At 42.2% G+C, this 27,366-nt stretch overlaps 1 protein-coding gene across 1 annotated transcript; it reads left to right on the top strand.

Moving 5' to 3' along the window:
- Positions 1 to 6,049: 6,049 nt before the first annotated feature.
- On the top strand, positions 6,050 to 11,064 carry LOC131329692 (uncharacterized). The gene is made up of 3 exons (XM_058363006.1): positions 6,050 to 6,437; positions 10,506 to 10,512; positions 10,995 to 11,064. Exons 1-3 carry the CDS (start codon positions 6,050 to 6,052, stop codon positions 11,062 to 11,064), a joined length of 465 nt encoding a protein of 154 aa, XP_058218989.1.
- Positions 11,065 to 27,366: the final 16,302 nt, after the last annotated feature.

Below are 27,366 nucleotides of genomic sequence, written 5' to 3'. Positions count from 1 at the left end.
GATTACACGGGGGTATCGCTTTTAGTCCGGGCCTATATGAGTCATCATTTGTGTCTTTTGTCCGTCTTTGTGGCATTTTTCCAAGTTTTTCAATCCATTATCGCATTGAGATGCTTTTTTTTGGTTCTTGTTGGTTCATACAGGTCATTGTACAGCTATTGACCTTATGCAAATGTCAGTTTTACCTGTCAAGAGGGCTATTGTGAGTTTTGGCACATTAATGCCCAAAATTTCATTATTTTTCATGTGTCTAAGAGTCCGTGTAGCATTTGGGGGCTCTTCTTCCTTTTCGTTCAAGCTAGGCGAGTTTGTGCATGTTTGTGTGTCAACTCAGTTTGCTTGTAAATGCAAATTAGATATTAGCGGATCGTTTATTGCATACTCTTAGACTTTCTCAAAAGGGAGTCAATAAACTAAAAAATGCAATTTTTACATTGCTACCCTAGCTTCTGTAATCCACAAGCTGTGGAAAATCTCGTAAACGGCAAGGGCATATCCGCCCAAGGCCAAGCAAAGCATATTTCTGGGGCACGTCTCCCTACGCATCAAAGAAAGGGCGCGCAGGCCGAATGCCGTTACTATATCAATTGGGCACACCGGCCCACTCAATGTCTCTTTGTCTGGGCGTGCATCTCAGAAGCAAAAGATAGTAAAGTATTGGGGCTCAGTAATAGTCTTTAAGCATCGTTGTCTTCCTAGGAGCCGCCCTTAGCTAGGGTTTGCATTTTTAGTTTGTGCATTCATATAGTATACATCCTTTGCATATTGTGTATATCAACTGTTGAAAGTAGGAAGGTGGCCAATTTGTGGGACTTGTGCCTGAATGGTTTCCATCAAGTCTTTGTTTATCAAAAGGATGCGATGCAATCTTCTGCAGTATTGTTCTCATAGCAGGATGCGATAAAATCAACGACGGCATGATTTGCCCGTCCAAATCAACGACGGTATGACCTACTCGTCCAAATCAACGATAGCATAACCTGCCCGTCCAAATCAACGGTGGCACAATCTGCCCGTCATCCAATGACGATCAGCCATATTGTTCGTTCCTCTCAGCGATGATCAGCCATATCATCAATGACGATCAGCCATGTCGTCCATCTCAATCATTCAACGATGATCAACCATATCATCAACGAGGATCAGCCATATCATCCGTCTCAGTCATTCAACGATGATCAGCCATATCGTCCGTCTCAGTCATTCAGCGATGATCAGCCATAACATCAACAACGATTAGCCATATCGTCCGTCTCCGTTCAGCGATGATCAGCCATATCATTAACGACGATGAGCCATATTGTCCACTTCCATCCATCAACGATGATCAGCCATATCATCAACGATGATTAGAATATCATTCGATGGTCCACCCATCCACGACTAATCGTTCCCCAGGAGAGTCTGCCTCGGCCTGCCCTAAATGACTACCTCTACATCAGTCTAGCTTCAAGCGCATCTTTCAGCAGCCTTATTGCTCTGTCTCAGATGGTCTTTGATAAGGAGATAGGCTTTGATTCCCAACAGATGGAATTCAACCTGCCTGACACGACCTACCCGTGATTGTTAGAATGCTTTATGCCAAGGATAGTTTGATCCCCAGCAATGACGGCCTACCCCGTCCAAATCTGCAACAACAGTCTGTCCTGTCAAAATTCAATCAACAAGCGGCGATTCACTCATCCACTTCTACTTCCATCCCCGGCAATGGACCTCTTGTCTATTCCACCAATCAGGTTCCTTAAGTTTACAAGTCTACTTTGCTAGTATGTTTTGTTCTGGATTGCCTTGAGGGGTGTCTAGAATTCTTTGACGTTACTTGTACAAAGTCGATGGTGCTTCAAGTGCCGTCAAAGAGGGGCTATTGTAGACACCCCAATCTGGGCTTCCGGGTTACTTTACTTTTGGTTTTTGATTTCCCAATGATGAAACGGATCAAGAACACCCCGGGAATGTCGAGTGTTTGAGCTTTGAGTGTTTGCAAAACCCTTGAACCTAATCTAGCCGAAAACACTTCAAAAGCCAAAAACCCTACTGGCACGCGTTGGTTGAGAGCCTGTGCGTGTAGATCAACTTGACAGTTGTTGGTCAATGGTCAAAGCTTGACCGTTGACCAATGCATGAGTAGGTGGTACATGCGCGCGCTGCTCCCTAACCCACACGCGCCGGTTAAGCTGCCAGGTGTGGTCAACAGTCAAAGCTTGACAGTTGACCCATGCGCGTGTTGGTATGACACGCGCACGCCTGGGCCCAACACACACGCGCCAGGGCGCAATGCGCTTACGCTGGTTAAGCCTATCCCCATCACCTTTATGGGTTGGTAAGCTTAACCACCAAGCAACCTCAGCCAGCCTCGTGGACTGGCTGAGCTCCTCTCTTTGCACTATATCTACCTTCCTCTCTCTATATATATACCCCTCATGGTTCTTCTTCCTAAGGGTTACAAAATTTGAAAGGTTACAAAAATACACACCTTGGGTGACATACAAACCCTAATCCCAAGAGCATAGCTTGTTCTACCTTCTCTAAACACTCAACAATCCTCAAACACCTCATTCAAGTCTCAAACCTCAAAGCTCAGTCATCTGTTCAAACTCAATCTAGGTATAGCATACCTACAGTTTTCCTGTTCTGATCCCTGAGGGGGGCTGGTAGGGCCAAGGCTGGTAATCAATACCAGTCCTGACCCTAAAGCTTGCAAGGTTTCAAAAACCATCGTGGTAGGAACCAACGCGCGGAGGTCATCTGTACGCGTGCGCCACTATGTGTCTATGCATGCAGGTCTACGTGGGGTTTGGTGTCCTATTATTTATGTTTTACTTTGTATATGGATCACTGTTACGCATGCTAAAACTAGTTTACTGCTTTCCTTAGTTAAAACTATTAGCTTTAGTTCAATATTCATACCTGCTGCTATGGAGTACCTTTGGGATCTTTCTGGATATGTACCAGAACCCAGAAACATATAAACCAAACACTGGTTAAAAGGTTTAGACATGCGCGCGCCAGGGCGCAATGTGCGTGCGCCGGGGCGCCATACGCGTGCGCCGGTCTGTCTCTGACCAGTGGCTGGCCTTGCATGGGTAATTTGGCCTTAGACCTCTATTTTCGTCCCCACATTGTTTATGGGGTACTTTGTTAATTTGTAGGACTTTTCAGCCTTTAAACTGTGTATTATGCTGCCTGTAAACTGCTTGGTTTGTCCTGGGTGTGCACTGGTCATTTCCAGAGCCCAGAGGGTTTGAGAATAAGAGCCGTGGGTTTGAGCTCACTGGCGCGTGCATGTCTTGTAGTGGCGCGAGCAGGTGTAAACAGCATGCAATGACTTGTTCGGTGCATGCTGGTTTCCACCTGCGTACGTCACTCCAAAATAGTAGCCTTCTAGTCTGTTTAAACTCCCACAGGTGTCATCCTATTCTAACTGCTTTCACATCCATGCTATCAATCACATCTTGCAAATTGTTACAGTCTTAATCCCCAGTAAATTGTTCCCCTGCCCTAAATGGCTAAAGAATTGATTAATCAAATAGAATCGCAAACGTTTTTGTAAATGCCTAAGTAGAGACCGATCTCCGGATTGGGCGAGAGGGGTGCCTTAAAACCCTTCCCCTCTCGTAACCCCGATATGGTTATGATGGACTAGTGCTTTCACTTTTTCAAATCAAACAGCATGGCAAGTGCTTTAAAAATACGTTTCCTTGGGTGTCGGACCTTCAAACCCGAGTGGTGACTTTGTATTCCGAGCACTCGCCATCTGCGCTCACGCTCCCTCGATTATGGGCCCTGCTTTGGGAAGGAACGGAATCCTTTCTAAGGGCAGCACAGATTGACGCAATTGAAAACTCACGAGCGAAACTATCCTACCCATGAGTTGAAACTCGCAGCTATCGTTTTGCTTTAAAGAGTTGGCGTCATTATCTTTACAGTGAGAAATTTGAAGTTTTTTTCGATCATAAGAGCCTCAAGTACCTTTTTTCCCAGAAGGAGCTTTAACTTGCGTCAACGTTATTGGATGGAATATTTAGAAGATTATGAATTCGAATTGCAATATCATCCTCGTAGGACAAACATTGTGGCGGACGCGTTGAGTAGAAAATCGACACACTTAGCGAGCCTAGCCATACGTGAGTGGAAGATGGTGAACGATTTAGGCTGTTATGCTTCGCACTTCGAGGAAATTCAAGAAGGGATTACATTATGTAATCTCACCATCCAGTCGACCTTATCGGCACGAGTAGTGGAAGCTCAACAAAATGATAGAGAAGCAGAGGAACTTCGTACAAAATTCCTTAGCGGTAATGCTTGAGATGGGTGGATGATTCACGCCGATCGAAGTTTACGTTATCAAGGGAAAATGTTCATACCCGTTTCGTGTAGGGAGGAAATCCTACGAGAGTTTCACGATTCACTATTGGTCGTCCATCCAGGAGGAACGAAAATGTATCACGACTTGCGTGTGCAATTTTGGTGGCCTGGGATGAAGAAAGATGTTGTGATCTTTGTGTCCATGTGTCTTACGTGTCAACAAGTAAAAGCCAAACATCAACGACCCGCGGGAGAACTACAACCGTTACCGGTGGTCGAGTGGAAATGGGAAAATGTGACAATGGATTTTGTGACGGGTTTGTCGAAATCACCGAGGGGGCATGATGCTATTTGGGTTATCATGGACCGTTTGACCAAAACCTCTCACTTTCTATCTATCCATGTTACCAATTTCGTGGAAACGCTTAGTTGTTTATACAATCAGGAGATAATTCGATTTCATGAGATTCCTGTATCTATTGTGTCTGACCGAGATCCAAGGTTTACCGCACATTTTTGGCAAAATTTGCAGGCCACTTTGGGCACAAACCTCTTGTTTAGCACTGCCTATCACCCACAAATCGATAGCCAGTCCGAGCGAACAATTCAGATTTTGAAAGATATGCTTTGGGCTTGCATTATGGATTTCTGGGATAATTGGGAAGATTATCTATCGTTGGTTGAATTCGCGAACAACAATAGTTATCAATCAAGTATCGAGATGGCGCTGTATGAAGCCTTGTATGGGAGATCATATCGATCACCCGTGTGTTAGACCGAATTGGGAGAGGCTACATTAGTGGGGCCGGATATGATCAGAGAAACTACTGAGAGTATGAGATCGATTCGCCAACGACTTTTAGAAGCTCAAGAGAGGACAACCGAACAAGTCAAGGTGATTCGCTAAAGGTTACTAACCACTCAAAGTTGACAAAAGAGCTATGCCGATCGTCGTCGTTGTAGGGAGGTATTCCCGAACAGATGCAACTAATACCTAAACAGGTAGTATGTGAGAACATGGTTTGAATAAAGACATAACAGTCGCCGTGCAAGGCAGTCTATTCGGCGATATGGATCAGTGACTTAAGAAGCTATTGGACCAAGAGACTAATAAAGGAACAGTGACATGTGAAGTCACTGGTCCAAGTAACCTGTTTGGCAATAAAAAGGTCGAACAGGAAGAGAGCTCTTGAGAAGACATAGGCCCAAGTAAAACATAAAAGGACCAGTTGCATGTGAAGTGACTGGTCCGGACTGTTTGTTCGGCAATGACATTGCCGAGCAAGGGAAAAACACCAAATTAAGTATTGGAGCAGAGGGAAAGCTCCGGAAGAGTCCAGAGATAATGGTATTCCATTAAAAGAATAAAATCCTAAGAATGTACGATCTCGGAAAGATACCCAATGGGAATGGAATGTTCGGCCTATTTTGGAAAAGAGTCCTAAAAGGACTGATGTAATAAACTGATAATGGAACGAGAATCCAAGATGTCCTGGGTTTACTATACGAGATAGGAATCCTAGGGCGACAGGGATGCTTGGGCAGCAAGCATCTATGAATCTATAAATACAAGGTAAACCTAGAGGTAAAAGGTACGCAATTAATTGCATTCATACCATACTTCCTATTGATATTTAGGGTTTTCTGCTAGTACGTGATACTAACTGAGGCATTGGAGGGCCTTTGCCACGAGAGGCAAAGGTGCACTCACCCCTTGTCTGTTTTGCAGATTAGGGTTCCGGCAATGAACAAGGGCTCCGGTGAAGAGGCAAGAGAAATCGTCGTTGCAATCTGGTGCAATTCTAAGCACCAATTGTTTTCTCCCCCCCACAGTCGTCGCCCATTATCGTTTGAAATGGGAGATCACGTGTTTCTTAAAGTATCGCCACGTCGAGACTTGTCACGTTTCGGGAAGAAGGGAAAGCTTTCACTGCGTTATATCGGTCTGTTTGACATTATCGAGAAAATCGGGGAGGTTGCATACCGTCTGGCTATGCCACCGAGATTATCGAATGTGCACGATGTGTTTCACGTCTCTATGTTGAGAAAGTACGAACCGGATCCGTCACATGTGTTAGAATGGTCCGAATTGGAGTTAGAGGCCGATGCGTCTTATGAGGAAGAGCCGAAACGTATCCTAGATTCGCGCGATCAAGTGTTAAGGGGTAAGACGATACCATTGGTTCGAGTCTTGTGGAGTAATTAGGGTAGCGAGGAGTCCACATGGGAAAGAGAGGAAAAAGTTAGGGAGAAGTATCCGCACCTATTTCCGGACTAAGTTGAAGTGAGTACTATTTAATGTCGAAGTTTCATGTTATTTAATTTGTTGCATAATATTGATGGCTATAAGTGTCGTACACATATGTGAGATACATGTTAATTGGCATGACATAATAAATTTGAGGACGAAATTTCTTTAAGGAGGGTAGGGTGTAGAGACTCGTAAATTTGTAAAATTGATTTAAATGTTGTACAAGAAACAAAAGGAGGAAATTGGTTTAGAATATTGAGATTTGGGGTTAATGTGTTAAAGTGTTGCACTTGAGGGGTGAATATGTGATGTGTGCCTAGTGTATATACATAACATGTGTGTGTGTGTGTGTAGGGAATAAATTTCCCCTTTTTTTTTCTCTCCACCCACCATCCATCTCTCTCTCCTCTCGGCTCCCACTCTTTCTCTCTCCTCTCACTCAAAATTTCACCTATTCAACCTAAGAACCCACCAAAATAACCTTCAAATCCTTCTTTCCTTCGCGTAGTGGAGCTCGTTTCTCGTTGGATTGAGCTCGGTGGAGGTGTATCTCATCCGGTTCCAAGATTTGGGGCAAGGGCTTAGAGGATTCTTGATTTTGTTCTTCAATCTTTGAGGTAGAGAGTTCTACCTTTCAATATATGTTCATGACATGTTTCCTATGGCTTGAATCTTACCATTTGTTGTTGTTGTTGTTGAGGTTGATGTAGTTGAAAAACCCACGAAAATCTGCAGAAAATCTGCTTGAACAGCCTGGGATCGATACAATTTTCCTTGGGTATCGATACCCTTGCATTACCAAATCCAGAAAACACACTGGTATCGATACCATCCTCCATGGGTATTGATACCCTTGCATCTGGAACGCTTCTTGGTCCATTTGTATCGATACCATTTTGCTAGGTATTGATATACCTGTTGCTTATGGACAATTTTTGCTGTTTTGTTTCATACTTCACCGTTTCGGTTCCCAATCACTTCCAAACCTACTCAAACACCTCCTGAGTGACCCTTAACTTGATTACTCGTATTTAATGAATTCATTGAATGTTTCCATAACCTTAGCGCTTGTTTGGGCATGGTTTCACAAAAACACCTTATGTATCAAAGTTGGGTTTGAACGGTACGAACATGATGATAAAATGACTTTGAAACATTACGAACATGACGAGGAAATTCAGGACTCATCGATGGGTGAGTGTCTGGCAGAGGACATCGGGGTCTTTTAATTGGCCCGGTAGGAGCTATATGCTCGTATTGGATACTTCAAGACCTCCTCCTAATGGGTAAGGTGCCTGGCAGAGGACATCGGGGGTCCTTTAATTGGCCTGGCAGGAGCTACGGCTCAAGACACTTGTACGAGACATGGTTGTACACGTGGTACTTAAAAAGGTTACTCATTGAGTCATACGGTTGGTTTTGAAAACGAAATGTTGGATTATGGATTGTTGTTAAAGTCTATTCATCGAATCTTGTTGGCATTGTTCATCATGTGATCATCCCTACATTTCATGTATATACATTGTTAGATTATAGTTTCCTACTGGGCTAGTGAAGCTCAAACCTTACATCATTTTCAGGTACTAACTCGGGGCAGTAGTTGTGTAACACCCCTAAATTTTGGTCAATAAAAATTTCGTTAAATATTTAAATTTTATTTCTACTTTTTATATTACTTCTATATTTTCGATATTTTGTGATAATTAGATTTTCGTCCCTAAATTTTAACCATTGGCTAAGTAGTTTCCTGAGCACATAGAACTAGATTCTAAACCGATTAGTTAGAAACCAACTATCCAGTTCCTTGGATCCTTTACCCATTGAGTAATAACCGTTAGGAAAGTTAGTGACCCTTGGGTAATAGAGTCTTTTGACCAATAAAGTACCGATGTGACTAGGGAATCTTTCAATAAAGTTGATTTGACTAGTCATAATAAAGGAATCTTGTACCTTGTTTCTTAGAAGCCAACCTTGTCACTTCAAACTTTCTCATCAAACTTACTTTATTCTTTATCCATTGGTCCATAATGGTTAGGGTAATTTTTGTCCATTGGACAATAAGCTTTTCATTATAATATTTGACTAAAAGTACATGTAGTCTTTTCAAAATCTTATTTTAAAGATAAAAAGTACTTGTACTTCTTTTATTCATTGGTCTTTACCCGCTAGGAAAATTATTACCCATTGGTTAATACCATTAGTCATTCCTTTGATTGATTTGTACTTGAAAGACTTGAAGATTTGACTTGTACCCTAAGATTCTTTAGTACTTTATATTATTCTTTAAACTAGACATGTGCCTATTGATTAATCTTTGTCCTTAGGATTTATTAGCTTATATATAGTACCATAAGTACATATGTATACATATACATATATATATATATGTGCATAAGTGTACTAGCAAGAAAGAGAGAGAGAGAGTGAGAGAGAGAGAGAGGCCGTGGGAGAGAGGGAGGGAGAGAGAGAGAGGGCCGGTTGGAGAGGGAGAGAGAGAGAGTGATGTGTGATGTGTTGTGTAGTTGTACAAGCTACCTAATTAGGCCTAAGTCTATTTTGCCTAATGCCAACCCATTCTAGTCTCTTCCTAGCTTCCAAAGTACACCCTAGCCTTGCCTAGCTAGCTAGGTTTTAATTACCTAGACTCACCTAGAAAGGCTAAAGATCTTATTTGATTTCATAGCCTTACACCTAAGATTTGGCCTAAGATTGGAGAGAAGGCTATGACTTGATTGAAAGGTTTGATTTGACAAACTTAATGGAGCAAATCCATGGAGGATTTGGAGAGAGAGAGGGCCGGCCATGAGAGGGGAGGGAGAACCCAAGATTTTGGCTATAAATAGCACCCCATGTTTCTCATTCAACTCACACCTTCACCTAGCAACTTCTCTCTCTAGAAAAATCTTGTTCTTTCTTTGTTCTTGCTTAGTTCTTCTTTGTTCTTGAGTGTTCTTGAGTTCTTCAAGAAACTCATCCAAAGCCGCCACTAAACCGCCACCCGACCACCCTTCGATCCATAAAGTAGAGTAGTGTTAGTCAAGAAGAAGTTTCGAGAGAAACCATTCTCTTTCGAAGCTCCCAAAGGCATACCGTAGGAAGTTACTATGTCCGACCACCGACCAAAACCTACCTAATCTACCGCCAAGAAGTAAGGTAGGATTTCTCGACCCTTAATCCGATATACTTATATATCCTACCTTTTGTTTAAAAGCCTATACTTACTAGTTTATAGGATAATGCTTTAAAGATGAGTTTACTTCTCGTTCATGAGTTTGGATCGCAAGATAAGTTTGAATTTTGGCAACATGAGTTTTATGCATGAAGTGTTTGCACTACTTGTTTTTAGTAACATGAGCATGTTAGAGGATATAGAATTGGATGATCTTGCTTATTAGTTTCAAGATTTTGTTAAATGATTTATGCTTACGTATAACCGCGGAGACTATGCATGAAAATGAGACACAAGAACCGAGAAAGTAGAAACATGACACCTAGGGTGTGGTTAATGAAAGGGAATATATTCCGATGATGGAAATATTTTGAAACTACATAATGACCGGTTTTGGGTGGCATTATGTGAGTTGTGTGTGTGTATGCCAATGGGAACCCGGCGCGGCGGAACCACTGTGAGGATACTCGGGAGACCGGCACGGCGGAACCAAGGTTGGGTGTGTGGCTTGGTTATCCGCGGTACGGAGCCAATGCAATTGTGTGCCAATGGGAACCCGGCGCGGCGGAACCATTGTGAGGATACTCGGGAACCCGGCGCGGCGGAACCAAGGTTGGGTGTGTTGAACAAATGGTTTTTGAAAGGTTGAACGGTATATCAAAAGGATGACACGGTCTACGATGAGTCACGTAGGAGAAACACGTAAAGACATGGACACCAACGCCAACTAATGAATGTGGATGTGATATCATTACTAGTTGTTGTTCATTATTATGTCAGATCGTCGGTAAGTTTAAGGTTGGTGGGTAAGGTTTATCCTATTGAGCATTGTAGCTCACGGTGTTGCCTTTTTGGTAACCCTGACATATTATATTGGTGGTGACGCCGGTATAATGTGTCAGACCTCATAGACGAACAGGGTGAACTGTACACTCTGGAGGCTTACGGAGCAGAGGAGCTTGCTAGGATGGAAGAACAGGCGGAAGAGTAGTATTAGGAACCCTAGCTTCCTCTTTTGTTGAATAAATGTACCCTTTTTGATTTTGATGTAACAGACTCTCTTTATTTATGTAATAAAATGCCCTTTTAACGTACCCAAAATTTGGGGCGTTACAAGTTGCATGCTTGGAGTGCTTGGATTGGACATTATTTTGAAAGCTAACATAAAGGAGTTACTAAGTCATCCTTGTAAATCTCTTTAGGAAGATGTATTTGTAACTCTATTTGTAAAACTTTATTGTAAAATCTTAACTCTCTTTTGATATTCAGTACTTATGTTAATTTGGGCCTTGGAGCCAAAGATATAATCTTTTGGAAACTATTGGAGGTTGAAGTGTGACTATAGAAATGGAAATGTCTAACTCTTTTCGGTATTGTATGGATTAATGTGAGGTTTTATTTATGGAAACCTTTTATATTTATGTTAAAAATCGTGGGCGTGATAGAACTAGTAGTGGCACATTCATGCATATCTCATCTAAGCATAGGCGGCCACATATTAATGGTCACAAAACTACAAGACATGTATGGATAATTACATTAAAACGTAAAAAGACCGCCAATCCATGCTTCAAAAATTATACTGTCATTGAATATCACCTCATCCTTCTTAGGGATACATTCCAAAAAAAGATAATCTCCTACATGACAGTAGGGAAAGGTGGTTGATGGCTATCAGTGGTTAAAAAAAAATACCACAAGATCCGTAGTGAGTGTTGAAGATAGTGATAGTACTTCTTCCGAATTCTAACAGTTAGCTCGCATAAGAATACTCTAACCTCAATTCGAGACATCCACAATTGGCGCCATAAGTGCCATGGGACGAATGCAAACAACAATATAATTCAACAAAGAACAACAAAGGAGATCCCAACTCACTCGTTAGTTTTACTATGTATAACACTTGCTCATCCACAAAGGCATAGTAAGAACAACTTTCCCTGGCAATTGCACAACCTTTGCAATACTTAGGAAATTGGTACAACAATGATGGAACTCATTGGTGACACAAGAAAAGCATTGTTTTGACATGGCAACAATAATATGGGGTTGTTTGCATGTTACTTGTATATTGGACCATTTTTCAAATATGCTAATTTTGCTATTTTTTAAATTTCCCTCATCTGAAAATAAAAAACAATTACAGTAAGATAAATATCCAAAAAGCTCACAAAAGATGCTATTTTTCTCTCCAAAAAATTTAATAAATAAACAAGACAAACCATAAGGACATATTGACTGTGTTCTTATTGGAAACTTTTTTTTAATGAAATTGTGTTTAATAGGTGCCTCGCTAATATGGATGCTGTGATACGAAAAGATTAGGGCTTACTAAATCTAAGTGAATAGGTAGCCCTGAATAGAGAAAAATAGGATTCATGTAGCCTATCCCAATTGATGGGACACAAGGCTCGGTTTGGTTAGGTGATAAGCTAAGAATTTCAAGCGACACCACTTGTAATGCCCAAATTGCCGAATTAAAATCAGATAAACATAACTGAAGCTAGTATCTTTAAGGAAAACCATAGACTTTACCAAGTAAGTACGTAAATCAAAGATAAATACAATCCATACATATACATGATGATATCAACACATGCACATACCTCTCCGAGAACGTCTTCTTTGAGGAAGTTGAATTTGGTGCCCTTGCAGACGTAATTGTCGTAGGGGCACAACAGATGCTCATAGGAAGCATCATCCTGACTATCTGCTGGTTCTTGAGCATTTGAAATGATAAACCATATTTAGTAATAGATCAATCAAAATCTTTTGAATACTGAGAGATCATGGATGTTTTTTGGACAACCAAAGAGTAGTAGTGATTTTAGGAATAGAGATAGACATAATGAATCAGAAAGGAGGTTCAATGAATGAACTATGTTCTATAATTAACTTCCGAAAAACAAAATATGTCCAAGTTTTGTCCTAAGTTGGGGAAGACCAACTACACCAAGTACATGATATGCTAGCATGCCAATTTGGTCTTTTACCAGCCACATGTAAGAGAAATTATGCGAAGGTTCAAACACGAAACAGTTGTCCAAAGCTCTATATTTTGTTAATTACGAATTAGAAATCTCAGCAAGGTCATTAAATTGATTCGACCAAAAATTTTCTTCAGTCTTCTTTCCCTTATGAACTCAACTATTCTCTCAATAGTTCCAATAAAATAGGTCACATACAGAAGCAGAACGCAAAATATAACCCGTAGCTAAAGAAATCAAGTATGAGTAAACCTAAAAGCATAAAAGCAACACATGCAGCTGTTCTAGTCCATGGCATAAGCAATATAGTTTTAACTAACATAAATTGATTAATCTTAACACATATTACCAGTGGGATTTTCACTTTTCTAGGTATCTTCTCCAAGAGAGAGAGAGAGAGAGAGGAGACTGCACCTGGTCGAGTTAAAACATACCCAAAGCGATGGGGCCACAGACTCAGGGTTTCGATTTTGTGAGTGAGTTGAAGAACCCTATATCAATCAAAACAATAGAAGAGCATAATTAGAACCCTAAATAAAACAGAACCCTAACAGAATTAGAAAAATAAGCAGCAGAGATGTGAATTCAAAATGCTTAAAGCAAAGAAGGGGTATATTGGAGATCTCTCAAACGGATATTGAAAAATAAACCAGATTATGAAGACCTAATTGCGTCCGGATTCCCAATCGTTTTGCGTCATGAGGTCGTCTGCACTTTACTCCATGGGTCGAAAGCGACCATGGCAGAGGGTTATTCTTCTTCTCCAGCTAGAAGGCCGTCTGTGGTGCTTGGAGACGAAAGGTTTTGGTGAGTTGTGCCGGTGAGGTTCTTAGTGAAAGACAAGGGGAAGAAGAATGGGGCAGTGGTGTGTATTTCAGAGAGGGAGGAGAATGGCAATGGTGTGTAAAGTAGGGGTGAAATACTTGGACGCATGTGAACCACGTGTACTTTCAGGGAATGAAGGCAAGGCCACATTCTCTCAATTGCCCCTTAATGTACTTGTAACTACCAAAATAGAAGTGAGCGAATGGATGCAATTACCCTTAGCCTCTAGCCTTCTTGTTGTCCAATAGAGGGGCAAAATTGGCCGACGTGTTTCTTCTTTAGGAGGAGGAGGATAGTAGGAAGATTTAGGGGTATTTTCACTAAGAAATTTTTCCTGTTAAAAAGTTGTTAGTTGTTTTTGGTATTGAATAACTTGGTGAGAAATATTAAGTTATTTTCCTAGTGAATAAATTGTTAATGAGTATGTGAGTAAAATGTTATTGATAAAGAAATTGTTGCTAGCAAATTTTTTGTTAGTGTGAACGAGAGGGTAAAATGCTGAAACTTGTGTATTAGTGTGAATGAAATGCAAAAAACACCTAAGTTTATTTTGTTTTTTTGCTAGTGGAAACACGGCCCCTTTCCGCTATGTTCTTATTTTTTAAGGACATATTTTTCGTTTTATGAGACATGTCGTTTTCTCACAATACGTCGCCTTTAATTTAAAAAATAAGTACTTATTTAGACCTTGTTCTGCTCTGAATTTTATTTCTTAAGTACTTATTTTTTATTTTACAAGACAGGACATTCTCTCATAATACATCACTTTTAATTAAAAAATAAGTACTTATTTTAGTTATTAGATTATAAGTACTTGTAGTTGGTGGAACACACCCTATTATTTTAATGGTCCAAGTTTTTGAGTAACAATTTATTTGCAAATATAATTTTTGTTAGTTAGTTATACGAAAAATTATTTATGTTGTCACACAAAATTTTTATCCCGTAATCAATTATGTTCGTGCACGTATCCGGCTAAGTAGTTTCCTTAGTAGGTGCATGTGTGTGCACTAGATCATTTTTCCTACCAAACGCATCCTTCTTGTCGGCTCTTCTACCGACGTCCTCAAGAATTGGAGCGTCGGGAACCTCAATGAGGTTGACCTGGGATGTTTGTTTACTGCTTCGGACCGCGTTGACGTAGCACCTTTTGGCAGCGGTTTGGTCTCTGAGGAGATCTTCCTGACGTCCATAAGCACCAATAAACTAGAACACTTGGTGATAAGTGGAGGCAATAGCCTTCATCTTATGGAGCCAAGTGTGCCCGACAATGACGTTGTAAGGTCTGGGTACGTCCACCACAACAAATTTCATCTCTAGTGTTACCGATCTGGCGCGAACGAGGAGGGTGATCATGCCAAGAGGCCAAACCGGAGCCCCGTTGAAGCCGATTAGGGGGACCTCGGAAGGACGGAGGTTGGTATCAAAGTGCTTCAAGTCTTTAAAAAGAGAATAGTACATGACCTCTGCCGAGCTGCCCTGGTCGACGAGGACGTGCCGAACATTGAAGGTTCCGATGCAAAAGGTGACCACGAGGGCGTCAATATGCGGAAGCCGGACGCGGTCTAAATCCTTCTCAGTAAACGAGATAGTCCATTTGGAGCTGTCATCGGTACGGGTATGCTTAGGTTCGGGGCCAACCAACATGACTTGCTTGGAGGAGGAAGCATCATTAAGCTTGATGCGGACGGCTTTAGCATTTGATGTGGACGGCTTTAGCATTCAAAGGACCATGAATAACGTGGATCGTTTGGACTTCTTCTTCATTTTGGGCCTCAGCGCGCTGTGCTCGAGCCCTAGTTTTGTCATGGTCGATGAGATTACCGAGGTGACTGCCCGCAACAAGCTGCTCCAAGTAGGCCTGAAGGGCTTGCATGCAGTGGTAAAGTTGTAACGACTCTAATTTTTTAATGAATAAAATTTCATTTAAATTTCATCATTTCTTTTTAATTTCATAATATTGCTTTTAATATTTCTTTTTAATTCCTATAATTCGTCATAATTAGATTTTAGCCCTTTAAAATTCGTTTCTTGATTAAAAGCCCTACTTGGCAAGTATAGTTAGATTCTAACCAATTAGTTGGAGAAACCTAACCCTAGATGAACCTTTACCCATTGGACAATAAAAGTTAGGAAAACTTTTATCCATTGGACAATAGGAAACCTAGATTTCCCACCTAAGGTACCATTCTAGATTTATTAAAGTACTTATATAAGATTATATAGTCTTATGTACTTCATAGATTATTATAAGCATAGTCATCTCAAGTATTATTCTAGTATATAATACCTCACTCCTTTAACCATTGGTCAATACATGCCAGGGTAAACTTTACCCCTTGGATAATAAGGTTAGTTTACCAACAAGTACTAGGATTTTATTAAATAATCACTTCCTAGATTTCCCATGTGATTATATCTTTAAAAATATGTATATGTACCTTATAAATCTATTGCCCTAGATTTTCTAAAGACATTTATATATATAAATATGTGTACTAAAGTACTCTAATATAATAATATAATATGAACATGTGCTTATTAGATTAGTTTATTAGAAAATCTTGATCTTATAATTTTTTATTGGATACTTGAAAATCTTAAAGGATTATATAGTACCTTGTGTACTTATACTTGGATATATACACACACACACACGCTTCCATAGTACTAGTACTAGAGAGAGAGAGAGAGAGAGAGAGATTGGAGTGTACCTTGCCTTGATCTTCCATGATCTTCTTACATCCTTTCAATCTATAGTTATATACTTCACCAAGAAAAAATCTATCTCCCATTGTCCTTATATGTTCTTTTAATCACTAAATCTTTGTACAATCCTACTTCCTTCCACAAAATCTTCCAAACCAACCCTAGAAGTACTAAATCTAGCCATGCATGCCTAGAACTAGGTAAAAGATGTGCAAGCAACCCCATCACCTAACCTATCAAGCTTTCAATCAAGTTTAACAAGTGAAGAAAATCAAAGACAGAGAGAGAGATTTTAGGTGAGAGGGAGAAAGAGAAGGGCCTTGGCCTATAAATAGCAAGTCATTCCAAGCTTAAACTCACACTTTCACTTCTTGCTCCAACTTCTCTCTAGAAATTCTAAGCTTTCGAAGTGCCAAAGTTCAAAGTTCTTAAGTTTCTTGAAGTTCTTGAGAGATAACACCAAACCACCTCCAAAAACCACCCCTAGATCTTTAGAGTAGCCTAGTTTAGTTATCAAAGTTGTTTCTAGGAAGAGAAAATCCATCTCTCTTCCTTTCGAAGCACTTCGGAGCCGTTACGCAGCCAATTCGCAAAACCGACAATCAACTTTCAAAATCGACCAACCGCCAAGAAGTAAGGTAGAGTCCCTTGTCCCCTAACTCAACGTATAGCGTAGAACCGCATGTGGAAAAATAACATGTCTTTACTCTTTAGTTCAAATTATAACATGAAATATTTTTAAGTAGATAAGGTTATCTATCGCTTATAATATTTAGAATGCATGATGGTTAACAAACTCGTTTTGCTATTGGTGGTATGAACGTGTTGAATAATGAACTTTTACTTCAATAAACATGTGTTGTTTTGAACTTCCCACAAAGGAAGAAAGAACGATTTTCGAAAGATAAGACTTTATCGTTTGATAGAAGTATTCGTATTTTGATCTTTAGGATGGTTATGAGCATGCATACATGAATTGCTTGTATTACTTGTCTTGTTGTGAAGGATAAGTGATTATCACTCCAAGGGCATCCGTACATGTGGCGCTATGCTTTAAGTGATGATTTGAGCATGATTTGTAATATAGAGTTGGATAATCTTGCTAGTTTAGTTTCAAGATTACAATGAATGAATTATGAGTACGTATGTGAAATGTCCTACCACGGAGTCGTTGTACGAAAACAAGACACAAAAATCGAGAAGGTATAGAGACATGGCACCTAGGGTGTGGTTAATGAAAAGGCATGTTTTGAAAAGGTGAAATGTTTTGGAAACTGCAATGTGGCCGGACGTGGTAGCCCATTATGTGGTGTGTGTTTTGTGTGCCAATGGGAACCCGGTACGGCGGAACCATTGTGAGGATACTCGGGAGACCGGAATGGCGGAACCGAGGTTGGGTGTGTGGCTTGGTTATCCGCGGAGAGGAGCCAATGCAAAGTGTGCCAATGGAAACCCAGTGCGGCGGAACCATTGTGAGGATACTCGGGAGACCGGAACGGCGGAACCGAGGTTGGGTGTGTTAAAAACGATTTTGGAAATGTTGATATGGTTATGAAATGTGGAAAATGGTGACACGGTCTACGAGGAGTCGCGTAGGAGAAACTCGAAAAATCATGGACACCAACGTTAGTTTAGATAATGAATGTGGCTGTGTCGTTGTTAACTATTTTGTCGAATATGTATGAACTATGTGGAAATCATTGAATTTATGATCATTTGTTCGTAAGTTTGGGGTTAATGGGTATGGGTTACTTTATTGAGCTTTTGTAGCTCACGGTGTTACCTTTGGTGACCCTAACATATTATATTGGTGGCGACGCTGGTATAATGTGTTAGATCTTATAGATGAACATGGTGAACTCTACACCTTGGAAGCCTTTGGAGTTGAGGAGCTGGCCAGGATGGAGGAACAGGCGGAGCAGTAGATAGGAACTCTAGTTCTTTCCCTTATTTGAATAAAAGTACTTTTGTAAAGTTTATGATGTAATATTCAGCCAGACTCTATTTAGTTTTCAATGAAAATTTGGTTAAATAACGTTCCAAAATTAGGGGCATTACAACTTGGTATCAAAGCCTTAGGTTCAAAACCTCGGCCATGGGTAGAATGGGTAGAACCATAAGATAGTTTAACCGTTGCATAAACATGAATTGAGTTTAAGTTTACCGTCCCAAATTGGGTGGAATTCTGACAAAACAATCTTTGGATTGAAGCAAGGTGTAGGAAATTGGCAGTACCACCGAGTTGGGAATTCCCAAACAATTGGATGATGACTTAAATCAAGGTTCGAGTGTGGGACGTAGAAACTCGAAAGCATTTTTGGTATTAGTAAACCTTTGTCTAAAAATGTTACTAATTGAGGTTTAAAACTTTCCTTGTAGATGAATCACATGAGTCCCTACCAAGTCAATTTATTAGCTGAAGCTCACCAACTTGCAAGCACCCTAAAGTCAATGACGAACCAACTAGTGGGGGACCCTTATTTCCCCTACTCCTTCCCCTACACTCGTGGCTATTTCCAAGAGCATGGCACCATCCTACTCCCTATCAATGAGGAGGAGGAAGATGATGCCAAAGCAGCACCCGTTCTAGTCCAAATAGCACCCCCTAATGGTGGAATTGAGGAAGGCAATGCTGAAGTAGCACCTACTCCAGCCCCAATAGCACCCCCCGACAACGTGGTCGCGGGAGTTGAGGAGGAACCCGAGGAAGACCCCGAGGAGAAGGAGTTTCCCGAAGAAGAACCAATAGAAATTTAGGGAAATGAGAACTGGGACTCAAACGATGAGGAGATATTTTTTGGAGCAGAACCAGCAGAGTGGGTTATGCCCAACTTCATGGACATACCCGCTGACTCAGGAGATGTACCCCCACCACTTTTCGAGACTGACATAGGCGCGTATAGGGTCGAATTCCCGAATATCTTTTAGACCAGTTAGGAAAGCTTAGCAAGTGGTTGGATCTTTTGTTGTCATTGGAATGCAGTAGGAAGCTTAGGCTAGTAAGCTATCTATGTGGTACTTGTTATTTGGCAATGAAAGAATTATATTTTCCTTTTTGCATATGATCACTGTTTATGTGTACTTGGATTTATTTATGTTCAGTCTACTCCGTACACCGTTAAGTCTAATATATAATTTTTCTTTATTGTAGATATGGATAGCCGCACCTTTGCTGCCCCGATCACAGTAGCAAATCTGTTATATTACAAGACCTTGCTAGCACTCGAGACCCTTATTCCCATACCCCACCTGGGAGTCCGCGACCCCGAGACCGGTGATCAGCTATACGAGCTAGTTGTGATGACACCCTTTACCAATGAGGATCAGCACATGGCAGTCGACCCTCTGGACCCACAGCTTAGGGAGCTAGCCGAGAAGATTCGCCAAGAGGGGGAGCGTTGGCTCAAAATAAGAGAGAAGGAATGGATGGAGTAGTTGAGAGAGTTTTTCGGACTCATTCCACCTCGTCAGAAGAGTAGTAGTATTAAAATAAGATTCTGATAGCTTGAGTTACCCTTGAGAGCACTAAGGCTAGAAGGACCATGTAGTAGGAATGTGTAGGATCGTTTCAACTTGTACTAGGAATCTTATCTTATTTGTCTTATAGTAGAACTCTATGCTTATGATTGTAATATCCTGTTTATCTATGAGAAGCTTGCCTTGTTTTAAGAGTACTGTTGCATATATATGATAAATTGCGTTTAACTTCTAGAAAGATATACCTTTTACAAAAGAAAAATTGTTAAATAGACTAAAACTCCCCCTTTTAATTCGTAGATGGTGAACCGATGCAGTGGACTAGGGTATGAAAGTGGTGAATCCTCTAACACAAACCCCGATCTAACCCAAGTCATGCAAGCATTTGTAGCTACTCTGAATGCCAACCGCCGAAACCAAAACCGCGATGATGAGCCTATGACCCGAACCAGAGCGATGAACGAATTTTGCAAACGCCGACCTCCGACCTTCAACGAAGATACCAACCCCACTGTGGCTGAAACATGGCTGAAAGAAGTCAAGGTGATCCTGGACACCTTGGAGATTACTCAAAATGGAGATCGTGTAGCATTAGCCATATATACTAGCTGAAAGGAGAAGCCCGCTACTGGTGGGATCTGATGGAGGCAACCCAAGCCATAGCCACCATGACATTTGCCGAGTTTGAAACTCTGTTTCTCGACAAGTACTTTCCCACGCCTCTTCATTTGGCTAGGGAACAAGAGTTCCTAAACCTGAAACAAGGAATGATGATCATTACCCAATATGCGGCCAAATTCAAGGAACTGTCTCGTTACGCCCAAACTGCCATTGCAACGGAGGACAAGAAGGCGATAAGGTTTGAGTGGGGGTTGACCACTGCTAGAAGGGCTGTGGTAGCTCAGGCTTTTCCCACCTATACTGGCGTTGTGAAGTGTGCTCTTCGACTGGAGAGTGAGGAAATTGACTTCAAAACCCGATGGAGGAAGGCAACAGGCAACACTGGCGGACCGATCCGAACTCAACCTTCCAACAACAACCGCGGACCATACCCTACCAAACCCTTCACCCCGACCTAAGGCAATCAACCACGGAAAACTGCAGCATCAGGGCATGGTGGACCCCAGAGGGCGACATGCAATAGTTCCGTGCTCCCGCCGCCGAACCTGCAACAAGTCACTAGGGTAGTGGTTGCCTAATGACCCTCAGATGATCAAGTTAGATCTCAGGAGAAGTATGTAGGTCTAGGGTTAGGGTAGAATGACATACATCTCTAGGTTAGAATCCCTTCGTATTTATAAACCTTGGCTTGCTTGGCCTCCAAGCTAGCGCGTGGAGGGTCCGCTCGGGTAACCGCCTCGGGTGATGTCATAAAGGATTTAGGGGATAAGACAGTTATGGAGCACATGGCCAGGTCAGACCCCAATAATTATCCTTATGGCATAACCACGTGGGCTCCTCCTAGAGTAACCGTTCTCCTTCAAGTGTCCTTGGGGGGTCGGGGTTGCAAACGTACCAATCCAATAGTCAACAGCAGGATCCCGACTGGACCTCCACTTACCGAGCAACACACCGAGGGAAACACCATGATCCTCTAGATTCTTCTGTCATTGCGGGTAGGGATCCTCATGACAGCTCGGTGCTGTACGACTCAGGGGGACTATCGAGCCTCGGTCAAAGCCACTACACTGAAGCTGAAATAGAGGTGAAGTGGAGCTGTTTTCACAGCTTATTGGGTGTGTGAGGTGGCTCCGGTGGTGGTGGTCAGGGCCGGCTTTGAGATTCTTGGGGTCTAAGACAAACTTATAAGGGGAAAAAAATATTCATATGGGGAAGAAAAAAAGAGGCTCCTAATACTTGAACAATGTACCTTTTGGGTAGAAGAACTTAGTTTTTCCACTAGACTAGCTAGCTTATTTGTTATATAAGAGCTAGATTAAATATATATTACATATCTGGTTATACCTATCTGGGGCCCTAATTTTGATCCAAAATTCGATGGCTTAAGTCCGCCGCCTTGCTCGTCTCAGCTCAGAGCTAGCCCTACTAGAGTGGTGATATCCAGTGGTGGTGGGAGGTGGTGTGGGGCTCGGTTTCCTCCTCCTCTCTCTACCTCTCACGCTACATCTCTCTCTCTTTCTCTCTTTCTCTGGTGAAAAAAAAAGAAAGAAAGAAAGGAGACAACTTACCTGGGAAGGAAATAAGGTTGGTGAGATAAATGGCCTAAAGAGAAGGCCACGTAGGAAGAAGATTTTTGGCTGGGAAGCATTCAAGCATAAGTGTAGAACTTGAGCATCTAGTACACAGTGGTTGGGCATTCGAAAAGCTTCGAGCATTCAAAGTGTTAGACTTTGAGCATTCAAGCTTAGAGCTTGAGAACAGATGATATCTTGTTGATGTTATGGCATAAAGCCAGTTGAGATAGTGGGCGTAGAGCCGCTGAGATAGCGAGCATAGAGCTGCTGAGATGGCTTGACGATAGTGAGCATGAAGTGAGTGCAGAGTTGTGAACAGGTACAGACATAGAGCCGCTGCTGAGTGATGGTGAGCTTAGAGCTGTTGAACATAGTGAACACGGGTATGGAGCCTAGGGCGGTTATGGGAGTAGAGCCTTTGAGATGGTGAGGTAGTGAGCATAGGGCCGCTGAGATGGTGAATATAGAGATGCTGAGAGGTAGTGAAGCTGCTAAGATGGTGGAATGAAACTGCTGAGATGATAAGCTGGGGGTTGTTGAGCTTAGAGCTACCGATAGTGATTTGAGCTCAGTGCTACCAGATGAATGAATACGGAGCTATTGAGCACATGGCTGTTGAATGATAGCAAGCTTAGAGCTGTTGAGGTAAGGGAGCCATTGACTGGCTTTGATGGGCACGCGGTGCTGCTGCATAGTGAGTGCAGGGTCATTTGAGGTAACGAGCGCAGAGCTGTTGAGGTAGTTATAGGCATAGAGTCGCTGAGGTAAGTGCAGAGTTATTCGAGAGACTTGGGCACAGGGCTGTTGAGTGACTTGAGCAACTTGGGTACAGGGCTGCTGAGCTTGTGCTATCGTAGTTTGGTGGTAGTGAGCATGGAGCCATTGAGATAATAAACACGTGGTGCTGTTCAGCTTGGTGAACATGGAACTATTGTTAAGACAGTGGAGCCTTTTGAGTAGCTTTGATAGCAGTGGGCATGAGCATCGAGCTGCTAAATGATGGCGAGCTTAGAGCTGTTTGAATGATAAAGCCTTTGGAACTACTGAAATGATGAGCTCGAGGCTTGTTGGGTGGCTGTGATGGGGGGGCACAGGGCCTCTGAGAGTGAGCTTGGTGAAGTTACCGAGATGGTTTGAATATGGAACTTCGTTGGTAAATGAATGCAGGGTTGCTGAATGAATGAGGTAGTACGCACGGGGCTGCTGAGTGAGCTTTAGAGCCGATAATAGGAATGGTTGAGTAGCTTGACTATTGTAGGCGAGCACGGAGCAAGAGCTTGGGTTTGATAATCCTTGGTGATCAAGTGAACGGTAGTTATGAACTTACTATTATGGAAAGAGAGCTTCCTTATGTTCAGGCATGCCCCCAAGGTTGATTCAATCAATGTTGATTAATGGTTTTGTTGGTCGAGGACCCAAAACCTCATTTTTGCTTGAATTTGGTGCACCGAGCAGGATCTACTGTAGGAAATAGATTAGGAGGCCAGGAGATCGATCCAGCGGCCACATAGCCGAAGGATCAAAGTCTCGGCCGCGTAATCACTTGATTTCCAGAGTTCTATAAAAGCCGAGACTTCGGCGTTTTTATTTTCACTTTTCTCCTTCTCTCTTCGTTCCATTCTATCGGAGACCTCCACCGAGGATCTCTTCACTTCTTTTCTCCTTCATTCCCGTCGGGTCCGGGCCATGGGTGGCGTGCGATCAACGATCGTGGAGGGAGTCTGCGATGTCTTGATGCTTGATTAGGGATCCTCGCATGGGGGGCTTGCTTCCGTGACGCGGAACTCCTGGGGTGGCGCTTGTACGCGGTATGATGATTTTTCTGGGCCACGTGGTGATTCTTTTGAGCCTTGAGATGTCTTTTCTGCACCACAGTACTTCTTTGGTAAAGGTCACCCCGGGGGTGTCCCCATCTTTTTTCAGCTGGTCTCTAGTGTTCAGACCACCAGAGGATTCGGCATCCTCTTCTCCTTCTTTCTTGTTTTATTCTATTCTTCATGCATAGGTTAGTCCGACAGGAAACCTATGTATAGTTTGTTTAAGGAAATGTGGGATGATTCACCTTGTGATGTAAAAAGCTTTTGTTATACGAAACAAAATCTTTTGCTCTGATATGTGATTGTGTATGCTGCATTTGCGCTGTTTTGTTTAGTATAAAAATTGTATCTCGACAAATTGAGCAGAACCGTGGAACTTCTCTGTAAGACAGTCATTCTGGCGGCCGAGGGATCGATTCGTCTTCCTGGGGTTGACTTTGAGTCAGCCTTGATTTTCATGGGCCGGGGAATCGATCCTACGGCCGTTATATCGAAGTGTCGGCTGAGAGACCGACTTGGTTAATGTGGATTTTAGAATCCGATTCCGATTCGAACTAGGACTCAGCCTAGCCTATAAGTACGCATTCTACGAACCCGATGGTTTGCTAGCAGCAGTTTCTTACTTATGGCACAACCGGTTCTTGATTAGTGGTTGGATTCCTTCAACAGTTTTGACCGTCTACACTTTAAGTGCTTTGGTATACACTTTGTCTTCTCTCTTCGCCAAGTTCCTGTGAATTTTGCTTTTCTTCATGCAACCACTAGCTTGTGGGATCCTATTCTTCAGGTTTTTCGATTTGGAAGAGAAGAATTGTGCCCTACCATTGAGTAGTTCACAACTATTATGGGGCATTCGGATAAAGAAGGTCTCATTTCCCCTAACCCTTTGTTTAACCGTGGTAACCTTTTGAAGGCCTTACTCCAAGTTCAGAAACACAAATTCAAATTTTTCATGGTGAATGGAAGGTTGGAAACCCTGCAGCTTATTCAGCGTTTTGGTGTAGCTGAAGCTCATCGCCAAATTCCTCAACAGAAGGCGTGCTTTCATGCGCCGTGTGTCTGTCTTCTCCACTATCACTTGTTGGCCCATCCTCTGGCCATGCTGAGTCTATGCTACTTGATTTCGCCCAAGAAATTGGAAACCGTGTAGGTTTTGCTAGTGTAGTGTTGGCAGAGACCTTGATAGGTCTTGATGCAGTGAAGGGTAATCCAACAGCCCAGTTCTCATGCAGTCCTTTGTTACTACAGGTTCGCTCTTGTTTATTGTCAAGTTATCTTTCCGCTCATCACTCTTTTGTTTTGACTCACATGTTCTCACAACTCGCAATTTTCCCTTGTTTTCTATAGGCATGGCTTTATGAGAAGCTGAGGGTATGGGATGTGCCAAAGCAACTTCCCTATAGTTCAGACAAATACACGGAGCGTCATGTGACCAGACGGCTTCCAACTGAGGCTGCTTGGAAGGTGTGGATGGAGACTCGCAAGGGCGATCAGATCCAATGGGTTTGCCCCTGGTATGGCATTGGAAGCATGACTATGAGTACCATGAGCCATTTTGGTGTTGTGGTGATTTGTATAACTCGAGTTACCTTCTACTTTCCTGCTTGCTTTCAATGACAGTTCGGGGCTGAACAAGCTAAGGTGCTGGGTGTAGACACCTCCCAAACGGGGCATTGCCATATAGATTGATCGTTGCTGTTTGTTTGGTTGTTTGCTTCATAAACCAAAATCGTGGACATTCCCATGGCTAGGAACATCGCCACACGATAACGGTTATCGTCAAAACAGAGTCGCCACCTAGTTTATGAAAACTAGGAAAATAAGATAGAGATTCTGGGTACGGGAGCCAAAAGTACAATAAGGGGAAGGTGTTAGGCACCCATCTTTGCCCAGCAATGAGACTAGCCCATAATTGTTCAACATACAATTAACACATGCCTTATTTAATCCTAACACATAGATTTGATTAATTAGCCTTTACACAGTTAATGGTGAGCCGAGACGATAATTGAAACATGCATCAGAAAGACAGAATAAAACAAGATGTCCCAGGGAGATGGATCTCGCGGCTAGTGAATGGATGTCACGGTCGAGAGATCCTCTTGGTTCAATGTACCGACAGATGGATCGAAGATCTAGCCGATGTTCTTCCTCACACCAGACTAAATAATTAATAGAGAATCAAAATGTTACAGTTAGTATGCATACACTGAAAATAAAATGAACCAAAGGCCCCTGGGCCTCACCACCTTGATCCCTCAGTGGCTTGATTGCTTCGGATTTGGGGGTGATTGACTGATTTGCTTCTCGAAAACCCTAAGGTTAGGGTTTGTACTTCGGGACTTGATCGTCGGATCGCGATTGCCTTCGGGTGGTTAGGGCTTTTGTAGATAGGATATGACAGAGTATATTGGCAGGGTTTCATGGGTAGAGGGGGTGTATTGGCATATTAATTTCGGAACCCTAAGGGCTCTTTATATAGGCAATTGGTGACTCACTCTGGCCAATCAAATGGCGTGAATCAATAAGGAATTCTAGGGCAATAAGATCTCTAGATGATTATGCTTTCATAGCTCGAACGCATCAGATCAAACGTATGACAGAACATTCTAGAATTTGAAAAATAAACGATCTGGCGGCCGGTTAAAGGATCCGGCGGCCGAAGGATAGTTTTGGCGATCGATTCTAGCTGCCGAAGAATCGATCTCTTAGGGAGATTTTCAAGCAACATGTTTCACGGGTGAAAGAATGATGTTGAGGTCGTGAGATCAATATTTCATGGCTAGAGAGAGTGTATGAACATGTTAATTTCGGAACCCTAAAGGCCCTTTATATAGGCAATTGGTGACTCACTCCGGCCAATTAAAACGCACGATTAAATCGGAAGTATATATGCAAAAGACCTCTTTTTGCAATCTCCTTACGTAGCCTGAACGCATCGGGATTTGGCTACTGGGGTTTTGTGAACGGATCAAACGTATGACAGAATATTCCAGAATCTGGAAAATAAACGATCTGGCGGCCGAGCAAATGATCTAGCGACCGAAGGATTGATGTTGCGGCTGAGGGATAGGCCTAGCGGCCGAGTGCTCGACCTCTCAGGGAGATTTTCATGCTACATGTTTCACGGGTGAAAGAATGATGCTGAGGCTGTGAGATCAATGCTATGGCCGACAGATGGATTCTCCTAAGATACTGTACTTCTGTCTGAAAGGCTATTTGGCTCTAGATTGGGTCCTCTAAGTGGCTAAAAGTACTTACCAAAAGTCCATGGGTTCGCGAGAAGTCAATCAGCAATCACTGTATCCATTAATCATCGGGATGGTCCCCAAGGTGGGACTTGAAATAATTGTTAGGCCAAATTGGGGTGTCTACAGATGCCCCTCTTTGACTAAACTTAGACGGATCGCGAGGCATGTTTATGTAAGAGTCAAAGCCGTAAAACAACTTCAATTTGGTCGAACCACTATTCCAAGGGTTTTCGAAAAAGGTTTTAGTTATGGTCGGGCCGGGAGGCTGCCTACGTATTCCACAAGGGAAATTCAGACCAACCGTAGTTCGGGGCAATAAAGAAAAATAAAAAGTTTGGAGGGTTGAGAGCAGAAGATGTACCTTCGGGTTTTAAAAGCCG

This window comes from Rhododendron vialii, chromosome 1a (genome assembly GCF_030253575.1).
Source record: "Rhododendron vialii isolate Sample 1 chromosome 1a, ASM3025357v1".
Classification (NCBI taxonomy): domain Eukaryota; kingdom Viridiplantae; phylum Streptophyta; class Magnoliopsida; order Ericales; family Ericaceae; genus Rhododendron; species Rhododendron vialii.
This window is presented reverse-complemented; position numbering and strand designations above follow the sequence as displayed.